The 20,262-nt window shown below is 48.4% G+C and overlaps 3 protein-coding genes across 4 annotated transcripts in view; 1 reads left to right on the forward strand and 2 right to left on the reverse strand.

The window, feature by feature from the left end:
• The window catches only part of LRMDA (leucine rich melanocyte differentiation associated), a 941,975-nt gene that overhangs the window by 898,755 nt on the left and 22,958 nt on the right, over positions 1 to 20,262 (reverse strand). The window lies entirely within an intron of this gene.
• Positions 5,800 to 7,142, forward strand: LOC143841695 (uncharacterized). Its single transcript, XM_077346375.1, has 4 exons — positions 5,800 to 6,321; positions 6,570 to 6,656; positions 6,776 to 6,895; positions 7,027 to 7,142. The coding sequence occupies exons 1-4, from the start codon at positions 5,979 to 5,981 to the stop codon at positions 7,140 to 7,142; spliced, it is 666 nt and encodes a 221-aa protein (XP_077202490.1). The 5' UTR covers positions 5,800 to 5,978.
• LOC143841553 (uncharacterized) lies at positions 7,611 to 11,474 on the reverse strand. Its single transcript, XM_077345965.1, has 4 exons — positions 9,211 to 11,474; positions 8,656 to 8,739; positions 8,393 to 8,476; positions 7,611 to 8,113 (listed from the first exon to the last, which is right to left on the reverse strand). The coding sequence occupies exons 1-4, from the start codon at positions 9,830 to 9,832 to the stop codon at positions 7,614 to 7,616; spliced, it is 1,290 nt and encodes a 429-aa protein (XP_077202080.1). The 5' UTR covers positions 9,833 to 11,474; the 3' UTR covers positions 7,611 to 7,613.

Here is a 20,262-nt window from a genome sequence, read left to right on the forward strand (position 1 = left end):
CCTGGGACTTAAAAGATGTGGGCTCAAAAGTGATGAATTAAAAAAGACAGATGAGTATGCTATGAGCTGCAAAGTAATACTATAATGTGCTTTAGATAGGAATATCAACTGACAGGACATACAGGGGTTTTATTTCATTTTCCACTGTATCTCAGCTCCGTACTTTGTCTTCTTTGTTCTCTTCTCATCAAGCTCCCTAACATCTCATTCTGACAGCCAGAGACATTTAAGGCACTTTCGTTTCAAATGCAAGTTAGCGTACTTGATTTGTCATTAAAATGCAAAACGATTTGCCAGTCTCAGGTAAAATGTAGGTAAGCTTAAAAGGTTGGAGCCGCAAAGTATAAAAAAAAAAAAAACCCGAAAGTGCTTGCTGGCTGCTCAGCCTTAACTCTTTCGCTTGCCGCAAAACGATTAAAGGGGTGAGGGGAGAAGAAAGAGGTCCAGCGGCACGGCGGGGTTGGAACCCTGTGCTCACGGACCCCCAAGCCTTCTGAGCCTGTGGAAATCGCTTCCATTTTGAGAGCCGCCTTCTGCCGCAGCCACGGAAAACCTTTCCGTCTGAGGGAGGGCAGCCGGCAGCAGGGCCTGCCGCACAAAGGCCCCGCCTCCTTTCTGAAAAGCTCAGTGGGCGCTGAGGGCATGCCCCCCCTTCCCCGGGCACCGTGCTGGGAAATCCTGGCCTATGTGCTCATATAGGCCTGCAGGCGGATGGGGCAGGGGGGCACCGGGGGGGGGGACAGGCTGGCTCTAAGCAAGGACTACTGGGGGACAAGCCAAGAGAGAAGGAACCTGCTGTCGATGCTAGAAATCGAATGTCAATCGCAACATAGGTTTTCACTGAGCTTTTGGTGTAGGGGTTAGGAGTGCGGACTTCTAATCTGGCGAGCCGGGTTCAATTCTGCACTCCGCCACATGCAGCCAGTTGGGTGACCTTGGGCTCGCCACGGCACTGATAAAGCTGACCAAGCAGTAATCTCAGGGCTCTCTCAGCCTCACCTCCCTCACAGGGTGTCCATTGTAGGGAGAGGAAAGGGAAGGGGATTGTAAGCCGCTTTGAGACTCCTTCGGGTAGAGAAAAGCGGCATATAAGACCCAATTCTTCTTCTTCTTCTTCTTCTTCTTCTTCTTCTTCTTCTTCTTCTTCTTCTTCTTCTTCATATTTGAATCCAACATCATTGCTTTACTAATGTTAACAACTGGATTTCAGTTCTCCGCTGTAGAACACACTAATACTTTTATGTACTTTTATGTACAATTCTCCAGCAGGAAAAAAAATTCAGCTTTGGAGCTTTTCTGCAGTAGAACCGAGCCAGGATCTTCATGACTATTCTCTGTTTCTGAAAGCTCCTATTTATTTTATTTATTTATTTATTATTTATTTATCATACTTGTATACCGCCCTCCCCGGAGGCTCAGGGCGGTTTACATCATAACAAGGAACAATACATAAAACAGTCTATAAAAACATGTAATAACCTTATACTAATAACTAATTTCAAGGGGACAGCCCTCTCGGCCTGCAGGAGAAGAGGTTGATTTGAGCCCAGGTGCGCTTCAGAGACCAGCAACTCTTCCAGGGCATGAGCCTTCAAGAGTCAAAGGCCCTTTTGAGAGCTAGTGGGGTGTCATGGTCAAGAGAGGCAGACTCTAATCTGGAGAGCTGGGTTGCCAGCTGGGTGACCTTGGGCCAGTCACAGTTCTCTCAGAGCTCTCTCAGCCCCACCTACCTCACAGGATGTCTTTTGTGGGGAGAGGAATGAAGGTGATGGCAAGCCACTCCTTTGGATTGTAAAAAGTGAGGTACAAAAAGCCAGCTCTTCTTTATTATATATCAAATAAAATCTTGTTATTCTCTAAGGTACCACTGGGCTCGAATCCATTTTTGGCAAATTGCCAGACCCGATGAAAGGACGCAAAGGTGAACTTATAGATCTCCTGACAAAAATATGCAATCTCTCTCTACAATATGCCTCTATCCCCGAAGACTGCAAGGCAGCCAACGTAACCCCCCTCTTTTGAAAGGTTCCAGAGGAGATCCGGGCAATGACGGGCCAGTCAGTCTAATGTCAATACCAGGTAAATTGGTCGAACCTGCTGTTAAAAACAGAACAAGTAGACACATTGATGAACAAAATCTATTGAGGAAGAATCAGCAGGACTCTGCAAGGGAAGTCTTGTCTCACTAACCTGTTTAAACTGATTAGCTGTTTTAGCAAAGAATCATCACCAGGCTGCATCATTTGGATCTTAGCTTACTACCACTGGGCCCCTACCTCGTGGAATGAGGTCCCTGAAGAGATCAGGGCCCTGTCCGAATTCCAAAATTCCACAGGGCCTGCAAAAGGGAGCTCCTCCACCAGGCGTTTGCCTGAGACCGACCACAGGTCCCCCGCAGGCAGCCCCTCCATGGCCCGAACCAGTCGGTCCTCTCTAAGGACCTTAGCTAAGTTCCTGTTCCTGTTATATTGTTGTTTAAGAACACTGGAGTTGTGTTATTTAGATTGTTGTTGTTGTTTGGGTTTATGTTATATATTAATTCGTTCCATGTTGTATGTAAACCGCCCTGAGCCATATGGAAGGGCGGTGTAGAAATCAAATAAATAAAAAATAAAAATAATAATAATTGACCACTAATTTACTTTTGCCTTATATCTGCACTCTTATGGTCTCTTTTCCATATTATCTGAGGAAAAGTGCATGCACTCGAAAGCTCACGCCCTGAATAAATCGTTGTTGGTCTCAAAGGTGCCATTGGACTCCCGTTTTTGGTTTGCTACTTCAGACCAAAACAGCTGCCCACTTGAATCTAACCTATTCGAGTTCAATGACAGGGTGAACCATCATGTAGACAAGGGGGACCCAGCAGACATGGTTGACCTAGACTTCTAGAAAGCTTTTGATACAAGTTCCTTATGAAAGCCGTCTAAGTAAACTTAGCAGTCATGGGATAAAAGAACGTCCTTTTGTGGTTATTTAAAAGGAAGCAGAGATGACAGTTTTCCAAGGGGAAGGTGGTGAGCAGTGGGGTACCACAGGACTCAGTACTAGATCTGGTGCTTTTTAAATTGTTCATTAATGACTTGAAGTGGAGAGGAAGCAGTGAAGTGGCTGTGAATGACACTATACTGCAGGGGTAGTCAAACTGCGGCCCTCCAGATGTCCATGGACTACCATTCCCAGGAGCCCCTGCCAGCATTCGCATTCGCTGGCAGGGGCTCCTGGGAATTGTAGTCCATGGACATCTGGAGGGCCGCAGTTTGACTACCGCTGCTATACTGTGTCATTGACACTATACTGTTCACGGCAGTGAGAACCGAGGAGGACCATCTGCCAAGGCTGGGCAAGTGGGTGTGAACGTGGCCAATGAGGTTCAACACGGGCAAGTGCAAAGTAACGGAGGGGTTAATTTATTTATTATGTGACTTCTCTACTGCCCCCTCATGATTGGCTGCCTCGTGACAGTGAACTTTTCATTAGAAACCTCCTTAAAATGTTTAAAATGTGGTATAGGTTAATATAAGGTAGTACCCCACTTTTCACAGCAGCATGAAGACTGCTTAACCACCCACAGGGGCAGAGCAGGGGGAGGGAAGGATCAGAGTGGCCCCAATCAGTTGTTTATTCAGTTCAGTCCACTGGCCTCGCCTGTAAACCTGGCAGAAGAGCCCCATCTTGTAGGTCCCGAGGAACTCTGTGGGCCATTTCGCACAGAGCTCAAAGTTGCTATTTGGTTGCCGTTTGTGAAAGCGCTACTTCAAGTAGCGAAATGTAACTAGCCGTGCCCGTAACGCACAGCTGCGGTTTTTGCGGAATTTGGCACTTTCACTTCTCGCCACTTTCGTAACCCACAGGCTTCCGGTTCTCCGTCTTATCGCTACAAAGGAGGTCCCTTTTTAGCGCTTCTGGCCTCCCGTGCCCGTCAATCAAACTGCAGGCACACCTTTGACCTCGACCCTGAAGCCGAACTTGTCGGGGTTCCCTTTTTTTTTAAAAAACCCAGGAAACCCCGTAGCAACGCGTTATCGTCCAATCATTGGCGCCCTTGGAACGTGTTTTCTATTGTTTTCTAGGAACCAGATGCATTGACATGTTTGATTGGTTAATCCCCGCCCACAGTACACGCCCACAGGTTACCTGCTTATATGCACCTGGGCAGACACGCGGTCGGCCTCACTCTTTTGTTTGCGTAGCCTACTGCCCGCAGCACAGGTCAACGTTGCAATGGAGAGGCTTATTTTTCAATTGCTGGCTTACATGCTCGCGGTGGTCCAGCGCATGAATATCGCCTTGTCGCGTCGGACGTCTGCTATCGCGGAGTACCGAGAACGGGTGGCCGGAACGCTGACCAGCAGCAGAAGACGTTCTGTAAGGGTAACCATGGCGGCCAAGAAACGCTGGCAAGCTCTGGCAGAGGTCCGGTTCCCCAGACAGTTCTGGGTGGACGAACGATCCTCTGACTGGTGGGAGAATTTTGTGTGGACTCGCTGGGATGATGACCACTGGATTGCCAACTTCAGGATGTCGAGGGGGACATTTTTTGAACTCGTGGAGGCTCTACGTGGACGCATGGAGAGGCAAGTCACTGGCATGCGGCGCCCCGTTCCAGTTGAAAAAAGGGTGGCTGCCGCATTGTGGTACTTGGCCACCCCTCAGTACTTCCGGACAGTAGCCCAGCAATTCGGACTCGGAGTCACTACGGTTGGCGATATCCTTAAGGAGTTCTGCCTCGCCATGGAGGCGGAATTGTTCAGCAAAGTCGTGTGCCTCGGAGACCGGCTTGGAGCGGTGAGTGTCATTCTATCCCCTTTGCCCTTTAAATTTTTTTTCTTGTTTGACAGGTCAGCAACGAAGACGCGATACACCCCACGCTGACATGCCATGGCTTATATTCTTTTCTTTCCCTTATTCCAGAGTATGGACGGGTTTGCCAGGCTTGGATTCCCGCATTGTTTTGCGGCCGTCGATGGAAGCCACATCCCTATCCGTGCCCCCGGGGGAAGCATAAAAGAGTACGGGAACAGGAAGGACTTTTGCTCTGTTCTCCTGCAAGGAACAGTGGACTTCTCCGGCCGGTTTATCGATGCCGAGGTGGGGTGGAGTGGCAGGAGGCATGATGCCCTTGTTTTCAGGGAATCCAACCTCAGGAAAGCCATGGACGAAGGGGTCTTTGTTCCAGGAAACCCCACCGCCACCATTGAGGGCGTGCGTGTGCCGGCGTTGGTCCTCGGGGACGGAGCCTACCCATTACGACGCTGGCTCATGACTCCCTACAAGCGGCCAAGGACGGACGTGCAGAGCCACTACAACCTCAGTCACTCCCGGGCAAGGAATGTAGTGGAGCGTGCCTTTGGACGTTTGAAGTCACGGTTCCGTTGTTTAATGTCACGACTCCATGTACATATTGACAATGTGACTCCGCTGATAATCGCATGTGTGATTTTGCACAACATATGCGAGGACAAGGGACATAACATCCCCTTCCCTGAGGACGAACCTGAACCTGTAGTCCTTCAGGATACACAGGACATCCCTGAAGCAAGGAGAAAAAGGATATATGCTGAGGGGTGCAAGGTTCGGGACGCCATAGCCACCCACATCTACAGAAACAGGAGGCGTGTTTAATTGTTTTTCCTACTCTGTTGTTGAATAAAGTTTTGTGTTCTTTGTTTAACCTTGTCTTGTGCGGTTTGTGTACTTTGCCAGCAAAAAAACGGGGATTCTCTGGTCCAAAAGCACTTTGACAGCCCTAAATGCTAACTCCCCACTGAAATTGACAAACACAATACGGAAGCGCTGAATGGGGAAAGTTCGGGGAGGCGGGTAGCCAGGAAGTATTGGCGACCCCTGTCAAACCGGAGGATCAATCCACTCATGTTCCAAGGAATAATTTTATTGGTGGGCAGCTTTGATACATTTAAAAAACGGGGTGGTCGATCGGAGCAACGCACGTTCGTTCCCTAACCGTCATTCCGAAGATGCCGAAGCCACGGAAGGGCTCCTTCTGGCAGCGCGCCGAGGCTGAGGCACTTCTGGAGCTTGTGCTACAATCAAAAAGTGTTGGCCGCCTAATGGCCAGCACCCATTGCCACACCAAGGGTGCCTACCTGGTGTTGGCTTCAAAGCTGAGGGAGAGGGGCTATGTCCGGACCTGGGAGCAGGTCCGGACAAAATTCAAGCGCCTTAAGCTGGACTTCCTAAACAGTCTGGAACAGTGGGGGGGGATCCCGCAGCCAAGTGGGAGGACGGTCTTCCACGACCAGATGGTGAAAATATGGGAGAAGGCTGGGAAGCCCCCCCTGGACATGAGGAGGCATATGGGTGAGTGCTGCCCTCGTTGTGTTTTGCCCTTAAACATGCATGGAATGACTAGCTGCCTCTTTCCCCTACTGTCCCCAATGAAATTCGAGAAAGTATTTAGATGCTGTCAACCCCCTCAGACTTAGCCAGCCAGTACTGTAGAACCACTTTGGTTATGCGCTTAGACTCTAACTGTGGTGTGTCCACCAGCTGTGTTTCATCTCTGTTTTGTGTGCTTTTAATTATGATTAGTCTTTTTCTTTGCCCAGCCACACAATCACCATCCAAGCTGGCAACAGCACCTGAGCGTGAGGAGGGGGAGGAAGAGGGACCTTCCACCTCGGGACAGGCTGCAGGTGAGAGTTTTATGTCTGTGAGGGAGACCCATGTGTGTGTACCCACACGGAGCCATATGGGAGCCTGATGTGATGCTTCCTTTTGGAGTGTGATCAAATTCTTTGTTTGATTTCTATAGCTGAAACTGTGGAGGCAAGGCTGCGTGCCATGGAGGCCAGAGTTACTTCCCTGGAGGCTCAAGTGGCGGAGCTGAAAGGGGAGATTGAGCAGCACAGGCAACAGAGGGAGGCGGAAGAGCGTAGGTTATGTTCCCCACTGCCCAACTCTTCTCACACTGTGGCTAAGGCCACTTAAAAGTGTATGCATGTAAACTAAAGAAATTTGAAAATATGTGTGGTACTAATGTGTACTTTTTCTCCCTCCCCACAGTTAAGAAGAAGGAGGACGAAGAGCTCTTCCGGCGCAAAGTTAGGGGGACCGTGGGACGGCTGTGCAGGAGAGTTAGGGCGATGGAAGGGGCTGGGGAGGGGAGCGGTGGGACCTGAGTTTTGTTTCCTGTTTGTGTTTTGGGGTAGGGGTTGGGGGGGGGGCTCCAAGTTTCATTCCCTAATGTTTTTCCCCTGTTAAATGTATACTTTTGTTAAAAAAAATTGGTTTTCCAGGGGGGTGGGGGGTGGTGGTGCTGGTGGGGCTCCAAGTTTCATTCCCTAATGTTTTTCCCCTGTTAAAATGTTTTTTAAAATAAAATGTTATTGCAAATTTTATAACAAGACTCCAGTGTGACTTCTTAAACTCGCACATATTTAACCCCACACCACACTCCTAAAACTCCTTGAACTAACACCCCTCCAACCTCCAACCCACACAGCAGTACCACAATATACACAATCACTAGAGAGGCCGCTTTCAGCCTTGCAGATTCTACAGTAGGGTACACAGAGACAGAGTCAAAAATATAAACTTTATTCAACAAACAACAAAACACAGATAACATGAAATAGAAAAAGTGGGCAAAACTAGGAGGGGGAGTACTTGTCTGCTGGTTTTATTTTTCTCTTTCCGAGAATAGTCCTCCTTCTTGTTTGGGTGGAGGCATTCTGAGAGGGAGTCGGTGGGGTGGGTGCTGGAAGTGGTGGTGTTGGTGTGGGTGGTGGTGGGGGGGCGATTTGTGGAGGGTAGGCCCTTTCCATGACCGCTACAGCCCTCTCCATGAGTCTCCTTATCAGACGCACCTCCTCCACGCCTTCGCGTAGGATTTGGTTTGTCTCTCTAAGGACTGCCCTCAATTTTCTCCCCTCCTGGGCAATGAGTGTGAGCATGGCTTGGTCAGCGGCCGCGGCACGCCGTGACTCCTCATAGCAGTGCTCAAGGAGCCTCTCTCCCACGCTTGTCAAGACGGAGACGCGCCTCAGCCTGCCGCGTTCCCTCGTAAGCCTCTCCTCTGCTGGGAGCGCACCTCTAGGTGGTGGGCTGCCTGGAGCCAGGGGTGGTTCCTCCTCCTCATCTGAAAGAACCTCTGTTGGCAAAAAATGAGAAACAAAACTGTTAGTAACATCAAAAAAGTCAAAACACACCATGGTGGACATGGTGTTCTTTTTTGTCCCCGTGTTTTCCTGCCAAGAATTTAAACAATCCCCGGCGAGCACATGGCTATTGTTTGTTTGCCCATGGTGTGCTTTTACTTTTGCCTACTTTCACAGCAGGACTCTCAACAATTAAAAGGGAGCACATGGTTAGTGCCTAGCGACATTGTCCTGCAGCTATGGCTCGAAAGGAACAGGTCATGCACGCTCACCATCTTGAATCTGTATCCGCCTGCGCCGGGCAGGAGGTCCAAGCACCCTAGGCTGTTCCTCCTCCTGTGTTCCGGGTATGAAATCTGCAAAAAAAGGAAAAAAAACAGATCTAGGACCAAAGGGTGGCAAAGCCAGCTTCAAAGCCTACACCAGCAACGCAGAGGGACTCTCTTCTTTCTCTTAGCAGTGCTGCTGCCCTGCACAAACAGAAAAGCACAAAGCAGTTAAAACAGCCCCCCCCCCTATTTTTACTAATACTTACCAATGTTAGTTGATGCCCCCGAATCACTATCCACGTCAGGTGCTGCTGGAGACTCTAGGGGCCCCGTCCCTGGCAACTGTGTCTCTGTGGACAAGAGCAGAAAATAGTGAAAAACGAGCAAGCATACACCATGAACCACAAAGCAAGCTCCCAAAGTTGTGAGCCAAAGTACTGCAGAAGGCCTATGGGCGAGGCATGCTGCAAATATTTTGGGGCTGTTGGTTAAACATGACCGTTTCAAATACTAACCACATCAAGCACTCCACAGCCAACCATCTTAATAAATCTTTTAAAAATTAAATTATAAAATTATAAAATTAAAACCGTTTCAAATAGTAACCACAGCAAGCACTCCACAGCCTACCTTCTTTTAAAATCTTTTAAAAATTAAATTATAAAATTATAAAATTAAAACCGTTTCAAATAGTAACCACAGCAAGCACTCCACAGCCTACCGTCTTATGCGTTGCAACGAACACACGAGAAAACGATGCCCAAACGTCAGAACACACATTTGCTCAAAAGGAAATATAAAATAAAAAGAAAATCACTTACCGGAGGCAAGGGGCGTTTGCTCAGGAGCCTCCTCTGGCTCCCCAGGAGCGATGGCGATCAGGTCCAGCGTTACCGATTCCGCGGCTCGTTGCTGGACGGGGGGTGGAGGGCGAAAGCTGGAGGAGGTTCCCTCGCCGGGATCCTCCTCAGCGGGTGGTTCCTCGACCGGGGCAGCCGGCTTCCGAACCACCTTAAGGCTCCGGCCGACGCGCTTCGGCCTGCCGGATCCTTCCCCGTCCCCGTACAGCTGGCGCTGCTCCTCGAAGTAGGGGCAGGTTACCTTTTCGTTGCCGGAACCCTTATTATGGTTCACGGCACGCATGTACTCTGCCCTCATTGTCTTGGTCTTCGACCGGCATTCAAGGCCGGTCCTGTTGTGGCCCAGGGCGCGCATCTTAATAGCCACTTGTTCAAAAACCTCCCTATTCCTGTGGGAGGACTGGAACGCGTCCTGGATTTTCTCCTCCGAGAAAATCCCGATCAGGTCCCTGATCTCCGCGTCCCTCCAAGTTGGGCCACGGCCGGTTGCAGGGACGGACGAGGCTTGAGAAGACGATTCCATGTTGCTTTTGCTAGTAGCTGAGCAAAATGGTGGTGGGAGGTGCAGGGTGCAACGGATCATATACCTTCCCGCACACAAAGACAAAGGGACTAGCCGGCTCCTGATTGGTGGAGGGCAGCAGGGGACACGCACATTGGCCACATCAGGTCACATGTCACGTTCAAAACTCCTCGCGCGGGAACAGGATCTGCTCCTAATGGCCAGATTGGCGCCCTTGTTGTTTGACTTAACGCATGCGCGTATTCGTTTACACGCGAGAAGAGCAGTTTGAACATGCAGCGGGAGCCATTTTAGGAAAATGTCCGCCATTACACAAACGCATGCCGGTGTTCAACCGAGAGCAAGTGCGGCAGTACTCGGCAGTTCACCAATAATATTCACCAGCCACAGCATAAATCAACCAAACATGACATGTAACTGGCGTACGTTCGTTGGCACGCTCAGAGGAATGTTTTTTAAAATGAACGGGGGACGGCGACTCCGCTTGCCGGAGGTCTAGCCGCCAATGGAAGGGGTTGTCCGCACCCAAGCACAAGCACGCACTGGGAACCACACAAAGACCCACTACACATAAGCCGCCCCTCATGATATCACCTCGAATCATGTCTATTGAACCCCTGTAAGCTAAGCAGGAGACTGCGAGCGGCGACCGTTCGTTGGCACGCTCAGAGGAAAATTTTTTAAAATGAACGGGGGACGGCAACTCCGCTTGCCGGAGGTCTAGCCGCCAATGGAAGGGGTTGTCCGCACCCAAGCACAAGCACGCACTGGGAACCACACAAAGACCCACTACACATAAGCCGCCCCTCATGAAATCACCACGAATCATGTCTATTGAACCCCTCTAAGCTAAGCAGGAGACTGCGAGCGGCGAATGTTCGTTGGCACGCTCAGAGGAAAATTTTTTAAAATGCTCCCTGTACGTTGACTCCGCTAGGACTGGCCGATGGTAGACGGGGTTTTAAGCTTTGGGCAAATTTTGGGAACGTGACGGTGTGTGCCACTGTGCTTGTGAAAAACTCTTGTGGTGTCCGGGCAGAATTTCCGAAAGTGATCGTGCTTGAAAGCCAGTCGCTGTCCCGTTGCCTCGTAGATCCCCGCTCGCTCGGAGAAAAAAAAAATGGCGAACAGTTCGCCGGAAGTTTGGAGGACAGGCTCGGGAGGAGGGACTTTGAAGAACCCGCAACAATGGTAACGCACAGGTCTTTAGCGCTACTGTTGCAGATTGGTTGCAGGAGTGTATCGCTATCCGGAGGGTGAATCCAGTTTTCTGGATTCCCCTAGAAGCGCTACAACGAAGCGCTTTTTGCGGGTCGGTTTCAGGATTGTTGCAGATTGTTTACGACGTCGTGCGTTATGGCAAATTAGTAGCGTTTTCAATCAGCAACCATTGTGCTATTTTTAAGCCGTGGGAAATGCCCCTGTGAGTTCCACCAGGCCCTTATTGCCTCGGGAGCACATTCTACCAGGCAGGACCCAATGTGAATTGAAGCCAGAAATCCTAAACGATACGCTGATAGGGTCCAAACTGGCAGTAAGTGATCGGGAGAGAGATCTTGGAGTCATGGTGGAGAACTCATTGAAGATGTTGACCGAATGAGCAACAACAGTAAGAAGGAAGGAAGGAAGGAAGGAAGGAAGGAAGGAAGGAAGGAAGGAAGGAAGGAAGGAAGGAAGGAAGGAAGGAAGGAAGGAAGGAAGGAAGGAAGGAAGGAAGGAAGGAAGGAAGGAAGGAGGATTAAAGAAAGAAAAAGGAAGGGGAAAGGGGGGGAAAGGAAGGAAGGAAGGAAGGAAGGAAGGAAGGAAGGAAGGAAGGAAGGAAGGAAGGGAAGGGAAGGGAAGGGAAGGGAAGGGAAGGGAAGGGAAGGGAAGGGAAGGGAAGGGAAGGAGGGAGGGAGGGAGGGAGGGAGGGAGGGAGGGAGGGAGGGAGGGAGGGAGGGAGGAAGGAAGGAAGGAAGGAAGGAAGGAAGGAAGGAAGGAGGAAGGAGGAAGGAAGGAAGGAAGGAAGGAAGGAAGGAAGGAAGGAAGGAAGGAAGGGAAGGGAAGGGAAGGGAAGGGAAGGGAAGGGAAGGGAAGGAGGGAGGGAGGGAGGGAGGGAGGGAGGGAGGGAGGGAGGAAGGAAGGAAGGAAGGAAGGAAGGAGGAAGGAGGAAGGAAGGAAGGAAGGAAGGAAGGAAGGAAGGAAGGAAGGAAGGAAGGAAGGAAGGAAGGAAGGAAGGAAGGAAGGAAGGAAGGAAGGAAAGGCAAATGCTGTCGTGGCCATTGTTAGGAAGAGGACTGGAAACAAATCAGATAGGGGTGAGCCCTTCGGGACAGTTTGGCCGCCTCAGTGATCGCCAGTGCCCAAGGCAGCCAGTTCTGGCAACCAAACCGCACCACACTGAAGAGCTCACCCCTATTAGACAGTATCATAACGCCTCATTTGGAATACTGTGTACCATTCTGGTCACCATACCTCAAAAAAGATATTACAGAGCTGCAAAAAACGCAGAAAACAGCAACTACCGAGGTGAACCCCTTCCGTCAGAAGAAAGGCGAAAGAGGTGAGGTTTACAAAATGATACTTGGGATAGAGAAAGCAGAGGAAGTTCTTCTCTCCCATTCTCACCGTACAAGAACTCATGGGCATTCAAGGGAATTAAGAAGCAGTATGCTTAGAACAGATAAAAGCAAGTCCTTCTTCGCCCAAAGAGAGATGAACACGTGGAATTCGCTGTTGCAGGAAGTGGCGGCAGCTCCAGGCACAGACGGTTTGACAACAGAGGAATAGATAAACATCTGGAGCAGAAGGCCATCAGTGGCTATAACCCACAATATATAGATATATAGATGGAAGAGTGATGCTCTGTATTCTTGGTGCTCGGGGCGGGTGGCAACCGTGAGAGGCCATTTGGAGTTCTGCTCCTCCTGGGGGGGGGTGGGGTCCTTCTGATTTATTTATTTATTTATTGAATTAATTAGATTGCTATACCGTTGCTCACCGTAGCCTCACGGCGGTTTACACATACAATTCTAAACCCCAATAAACCCCCAATAAAATCCCCATTAAAATAACAATCACCTACTAACCAACTATGCAATGGCGACCATAATCTCTAGTAATCCCTCCTTGTTCAGGGTGGGGCACTGGATCCAATCTAATGAAATGAGAGCCGGGGCCGAGATGAATTTGGGAACCAGTTGCAAATCCCCTCCCCCGGGACCCTGCCCCGGCCTCAACCGTACGCCTGGCGGAAGAGCTCCATCTTGCAGGCCCTGCGGAAAACTGGTGACTCCGGCAGGGCCCTTAGCTCTTCCGGGAGCTCATTCCACCAGGTTGGGGCCAGGACCGAAAAGGCCCAGGCCCTGGTCGAGGCCAGGCATATGTCATGGGGGCCCGGGACAACCAGTAAATTCATACCCGCAGAGCGAAGGGCCCTGCGGGGGGCATAAGCAAGCAAGCGGTCTCGCAGGTAGGCAGGACCCAGACTGCGTGTAGCCTTAAAGGTTATGCTACCACTCTGTGACCCAGAGCGCCAGACTGGAAGGGCCATTGGTCTGATCCAGCATGGCTTCTCTTATGTCACTTTTCTTTCTGCTTATTTTCCCATGACCACCTTGAAGTCTGAAGTGGTGTGTGTGAACACACCAGCTTACAGGTGGAATAAAATTTTGTGGATCTTAAAGGTGCCACCGAGCTCGAATCTCTGAGCCTGTTTGAGTTCAAGTTAATGCACCTCGCGGCTTCTTATTTCCAAAATATGGTTTCCCTAGCATTTCGTTTGGAGATGAGTTCGGAAGGGCGTCAGGAGAAAAAGAACAGGTTTGTTCGGAGAAGTAGGAGGGCTGGGCGCTTCGGCACTGGCTGCTTCGGGTGCGAACGGCCACTTCGGCGGCTGAAATGCCCAACCCAGTAGGAAGCCAAGCTCCTCCAGAGTGGACTTGGCCATTCTTAACCACTGAGACTCCGAGTTAACACTCCCCACACACACAGACACACACACAGACACACACACCAAAAGGGTTTGTCATCTCAGCAGAGACAGAGTGCCTTTCTCAGCATCATCACCAAAATGAAAGGGAAACAAGAACAGCCAAAACACAACACTACTGCTCAGCCACCGACTGACCCCCATCATGGAAACAAACCTCCAAAATCCAAGCACAAACCTCTCTCAGTTGCCAGTCTCTCGTTCCCTGAAAAGAGCCCGAAAACTTGAGTTCCAAATCTGCATTAACTCTGACCCGGATGACAGCATAATTACTAGATACGCACGTCTAATCTGACACACTGGCTCCTTGTGGGGAGCGGGTAGGAATTGTACTGATCTTTGATGCTGTCACGATAATCAGTTTTCCCGGATTTCTCTGCTTGGGGAGGAGTTTGGCCATGTGACAGTATCTGGCACCGATCTGTGAAGAGTGACTTCCAGTGGGGGCTCTTCCGAAGGCAGCTAGCACAAGCGTGGCTAGGGCAAAAGAAGTGGACACCTGCATTGGCCACGATTCAGTGACTCTCTCCCGGTTTCTGTGGTGCTTCAGGGGTACCCAGAGCCCCGAGGAGAGAGGCTCAGAAACAAAACAGAACAGCCTTGCGTGAAGAGAGCAGCTTGCCATCCAATTCCAACCAACTGTTTTGTTGTTGTTAGCTGCAAAGTCGTGTCCGACCCATCGCGACCCCATGGACAATGATCCTCCAGGCCTTCCAGCTGCTTACCATTGGCCAATATTGTCAAAATGGGAGTCAAGTCCGTCGCCCCTCACAAAGTGCGGCTCTAGAGCAGGGGTAGTCAACCTATGGTCCTCCAGATGTTCATGGACTACAATTCCCATGAGCCCCTGCCAGCAAACGCTGGCAGGGGCTCATGGGAACTGTAGTCCATGGACATCTGGAGGACCACAGGTTGACTACCCCTGCTCTAGACAGCCCCTGCCCATAGGAAGAGAGGAAAGCTGATCAGAAAACGGCACAATTAGAGTTGCAAACTTTGAATGTGGCAATTTTTGGAGATTTAGGGGCAAAGCCTCAGGAGGGCAACTGTCCCTCCACCTGTAGCCACCACCTGCTGTAAGGGAACGGATCTCTCTTCTAGAGATCAGCAGTAATCCTAGGAGATCTTCCGGGGCCCACCTGGAGGTAGGCACCCCTAGTCTTAATTCCAGCCTTCTAAATCAGGCCAACTGAATGATGCAGATGCTTACAATACAATCTGCAAACACAGAACCCGGTTCCAATTCTTTAAAACACTAGTCCTGAATTCAATACTGTTTGAATATCATCAGAACAATAATTTGGAAAGAAGGGAGAGAAATTTTATACATCAAGAACATGGAGAAGGGATACTTTTAATAGGAATTTAGGAATATCCTCATATCAATATGGCCCCGAACCATAAAGATTCGGGGAAATTCCTTCAGTGTAGTCTAGAAGTGATGTCAGTTCCGTCTGACATGCCTCCTTCCCCAGGTACCACACCCCAAACTTCCTGGTTTTTCCTGGTGCAGGGCCCAGAACTCTAACCATAGTATAGGCCAGGGGTGGGCAAATTGTAGCCCTCCAGATGTCCATGGACTACAATTCCCATGAGCCCCTGCCAGCATTTGCTGGCAGGAGCTCATGGGAATTGTAGTCCATGAACATCTTGAGAGCCACAGTTTGCCCACCCCTGGTACAGACTGTATAAAGACCATGCACAAGGGAGGCATTTCCAGGAGGAACAAATTTAATGCTACACAGCTGCAGTATTACCAGCAGTTATCAGAAGGGCTTTCTACAAGCCGCGTCGATGTATGGAACATGAGAATACATTCTAAGACTTCCTCAACTACTCTGTTTTGTGCTTTAGGATGCTTTAGGATGCTTAGGGCTGATCCTGCGTTGAGCAGGGGGTTGGACTACATGGCCTGTATGGCCCCTTCCAACTCTATGATTCTATGTGATGTTTGTAATATGTAATGTAATTTCGAACCTAACTCTCTGGTCTCCGGACAAGATAAGCGGCCAGCACAGCCTGTCACTTCCATGCTTGGGTGGAGACAGATGGGCCCAGCAACTAGTCTCTTTTAGTTATTTCTTTTTACATCTGGGAAAGTCTCTGCCATTAATTACCAACATGGACAGTTTTATTTCTCCAGTGTTTTTGTGAACTACAACTGAACTCAAAAGGACTGATTAGCTGTTTTAGCAAAGATTTATGATATGGCATAACTTGGATACTATGACACAGTTTATTAATTTGCCACTAATTTATCTTTTTATATATCTGCACTCTCATGATCCTTCTTCCATTTTGTCTGAGGAAGTGTGCTTACACACACAAGCTCACACTAGGAATACAGCATTGTTGAGATTCCGCAACATCTTATGCATTTTTTTTACTGTAATTTCTGGTTGTGCTTTAAGGGGAAGTTTTATCGAGGGTTTTATGCACATTTTGTTACCCACCACGAGCTTTACTGGGAGTGGCAGGTAAATTAAACAACAACAACAACAACTGACTGACTGACTGACTAACAACAATAATAAAGGTGCTATTGGACTCAATTTTTGTTGTGTTACTTCAGACCCACACTTGAATCTACCCTGTTTTGTGTCCAGAGTGAAACCCAAAGACACCTGATTCCCACGTGGTTAGTCCCCTCCCATCCACTAAGTTGCCACAGCTAAACAAAACCAACAAATTAGCAATATACACACAAGTTTTAAATAAAGAAAAGCCAAGCGAAATCTGCTTTGGCTTCTTAAATGGTATTGATCACATGCCCCAAATTACATGAGTCAGTTTTCAACAGAACAGAGTTTCCACAGGGTTTTTTTGGGGGGCGGGTGTGTGTGTGGAAATCCCTGTCATTGTTTAGATCAAATCCTGCCTTCACCCAAGCATATAGTTCAGGGTGGGGGGAAAAAAATCCCGACCGCCACCAATGGCTTTGAAACAAAATGCACCATTTGTAAGCGCCAATTTTCCGGGGGGGGGGGCAGGGGGGAAGGGAGAGGGAACCACTGCCAGTTGCAAGAAACAGAACAAGATAAATCAATTAGCTAGCTAATTTCTCCCCCCCTCATTTATTTAGCTCTGCTCTGTATTTGTCATAATTGACTATAATTATGTTAATTACTAACTCCAGTATAATTACTGTATTTGTCATTTAGCACACTGTGTACCCAAAGCAAATCTGGCAATTGTCGGGCATCAAAAAAAAAAAAAAATACCGAATGCGAGCAGACTCCGGGAGAGGAGGGGAGGGGAGGGGGCTCGCTCGTGAAAACGGGCGGGTATACCTTTTAGCAAATGAAAGGGGCAAAGGAGAAATTTCATGCCATGCTAGTCTGAAGCACTGGTTCATTAAGGATATTAATTTTCTGATAACTACACATTTAAGCATGACACATCAGAGAGTACCTCCAGGATTTAGCAATTATTAATGCGTGACAGTTTCAAATGCTAAGTGAATCAATTAAACACCCCGCATTCACAATTTGAGAAGAGATAACTGCTTCGTAACTGCCTAAGACTACAATTTTCACATGACGGAAAAAAAGGGCCATTCAGGCTCCTTCAATGCCTGACAGGTCAAAAAAGAAATTTGAAACAAAAAGCACCTTCCACGCAGCCATCCCCTCCCTCTTCCCTTGTCAGATCAAGTTTGCGAGTGTCTCTGCTGAAATGGCATCGCCCTGCCAGCTGACACAAGGTGATTTTTCATGTCTTGTCAAAGAAAATCTCTTATTCTATTTGCTCCGCATTAACATGTTACATTTATTGATCAAGCCCTTTCTGCAGCCGCAGCAGGGCACGGGGGGCTCTTATGCCTAAGGGGGGCTTTGAAGTCCTGGTGACATTCGAGACCGAATAATGCACATACTAAATGGATTTCATGCAGAAATGTGTTTGTGCATGACAGCTACATTAATAACAGCCTCTCACACTGATAAATATGCAATTGCTACTATTAAGACTTACCCAATTACAACCCAAAAAAAAAATATTCCCAGTACCTAATAAGAGTGCCCATAAAGAAAAGTTTTCAACAAATCGAGCATTTTCTCCCTAATATATGAAAGCTTATGAAGGCTCATCTTCAGGGATGTGAAGAAGAAGAAGAAGAGTTGGTCCTTATATGCCGTTTTTCCCTACCCGAAGGAGGCTCAAAGCGGCTTACAGTCACCTTCCCTTTCCTCCCCCCACAACAGACACCCTGTGGGGTGGGTGAGGCTGAGAGAGCCCTGATATCACTGCCCGGTCAGAACAGTTTTATCAGTGCCGTGGCGAGCCCAAGGTCACCCAGCTGGCTGCATGTAGGGGAGTGCAGAATCGAACCTGGCATGCCAGATTAGAAGTCCGCACTCCTAACCACTAGACCAAGCTGAGAAGGCTGGGCTTTTTCTTCACACTTTCTCTCTCTTGTTGCACCCCCTTTTGCTCTCCACCCTCCTAAGGTGGGCATGAGGAGTGGTACCACGCAATCTTTGTAAGCCATACTTCCATGACAATGTCCCTCTGCATCAGACCAAGAGTCCCTTAAGCATGCCATTGTACTTTCCCACCATGGCCAGCCAAATGATTCCAGATTTCCCACAAACCAGGTGTGGAGGCGACAACACTCCTGCACAATTGACCCCCCCCCCCCAAATCAGGAGCCAGGAGGAACAGATGCATCCTATGCCTCATCTGCAGTGGCACCCCTCCCTGCATAAAGGTTACAGATTCAGTCCAAGGTACCTCAAGGCACTTCCTGTTGGCAAGACCATCTCTCTGCCTAGACCCCACCACACTAACTATGATCGCCTGGGCAAGGCCATCCTACCGATGCCCGAAGATGTATTGTGGACCCATCCTGTGGAACGGCCTGCCTGAGGGGGTCCGGAAGGCTCCCGCACTCCTGAAATTTCACAAACTTATGTAAGGTAAAGGTAAAGGTAAAGGTATCCCCTGTGCCAGCACCGAGTCATGTCTGACCCTTGGGGTGACGCCCTCTAGCGTTTTCATGGCAGACTCAATACGGGGTGGTTTGCCAGTGCCTGCCCCAGTCATGACCGTTTACCCCCCAGCAAGCTGGGTACTCATTTTACCGACCTCGGAAGGATGGAAGGCTGAGTCAACCTTGAGCCGGCTGCTGGGATTGAACTCCCAGCCTTATGGGCAAAGCTTTCAGACGGCTGCCTTACCACTCTGCGCCACAAGAGGCTCTTTATGTAAGGTAGAATTGTTGTTTTATACAACTCATAGGGCCGTCAGCCAATCAGTCAGCCAAGGAAAATGCACGGGGTTTCTACTGATGCAATAACATGTTCTGCGTTGTTTAACATGTCGTGTCTAATATCTGTGCTCTGTTCAGATTAAAGTTTCCAATTTTTGCAGTTCCGGCTCCTATTACATTGCTTATTTAGATGCGTTATCCGCTTGACTGCATTGATCCACCTTGCATAATCTGCCTTGAAATGCAAGGTCTGCTACAAATATAATCAATGTAAATAAAACAAAAATATTTATTTATAATAATTGATATTATTAGCTCCAAGCTCTGACAAGGTCAAGCAGGGCGTTTATTACAGTGACATAGATGGAATGGAATTTTAAAAGCCGGGACAAATCATTCTCAGAATCTGTGAAGAAATAGTTATGCCCTCTCCCTTCATCCAAACTGAGGAAGACTAGAGTTCTGTAACTCACTCTACACGGGCCTTCCCTTGGCTTTTGGCGGACATCAACTCAGAGCAGAGAAGAACTTCCCCTGTTCCCCAAAGCCAACATACAAGAAGTACTTCTCAATGATGCCAGTATATACTTTTCGCTGAAAGTGACCATGGGAGTAATCCTGAAAGATCATAGGATCTCCTGGCTACACAATATATATATGGTATAAATGAAGAAATGTTAACTTTAATGCAATCCATTTTGAAACAATATTTAACTCTGGAATCCTACACTTGCTTACTAGTCAGTGTGAATTTTGTGGCTGTTTTCTGGTAGCCAAGGCACTGATGTCCAAGTCAAGGTTTGGGTCAGACACTCTTAAAATGTTGTGTAAATGTTCATCTGTAAGCCTTGACCTACACTTCGATTCCACAGTTTTCATCTTGGAAAAGGTTTGTTCATAGATCTATGTGGTGCCAAAGACTGTGAACATGCCTGCAGCAAATTTCTTTAGATTGATAAATATATCAGGCAGACCAGAATCTAACAGACTATTTTCTTTGTAAATGTCTCTGAGATGATCACTGGCTTGCAAATCAATTAGTTCAATCTTTAAAAAGTTAGTTGCATCTTCTGGTGCTACTTCAAATGGATTCTGAAACATTCTTATTTCCTTTCCAAGCTTATGGCAATCAATGACTTGGTTCTGAAATTCCACCAGCAATAGATTCAGTGTATAGATGTGTCTTTCAACATTGAATTGTAAATTCCTATTTTTCTCAAATTTTAGTCCACTGCAGCATGAGAAGTTTCAAAAGTTACCTTCACTAACTTGCTTCACAAAAATGTTTAGTTTTGCTTCAAAGGCTTTCAA

This window comes from Paroedura picta, chromosome 7 (genome assembly GCF_049243985.1).
Source record: "Paroedura picta isolate Pp20150507F chromosome 7, Ppicta_v3.0, whole genome shotgun sequence".
NCBI classification, from domain to species: Eukaryota; Metazoa; Chordata; class Lepidosauria; order Squamata; family Gekkonidae; genus Paroedura; species Paroedura picta.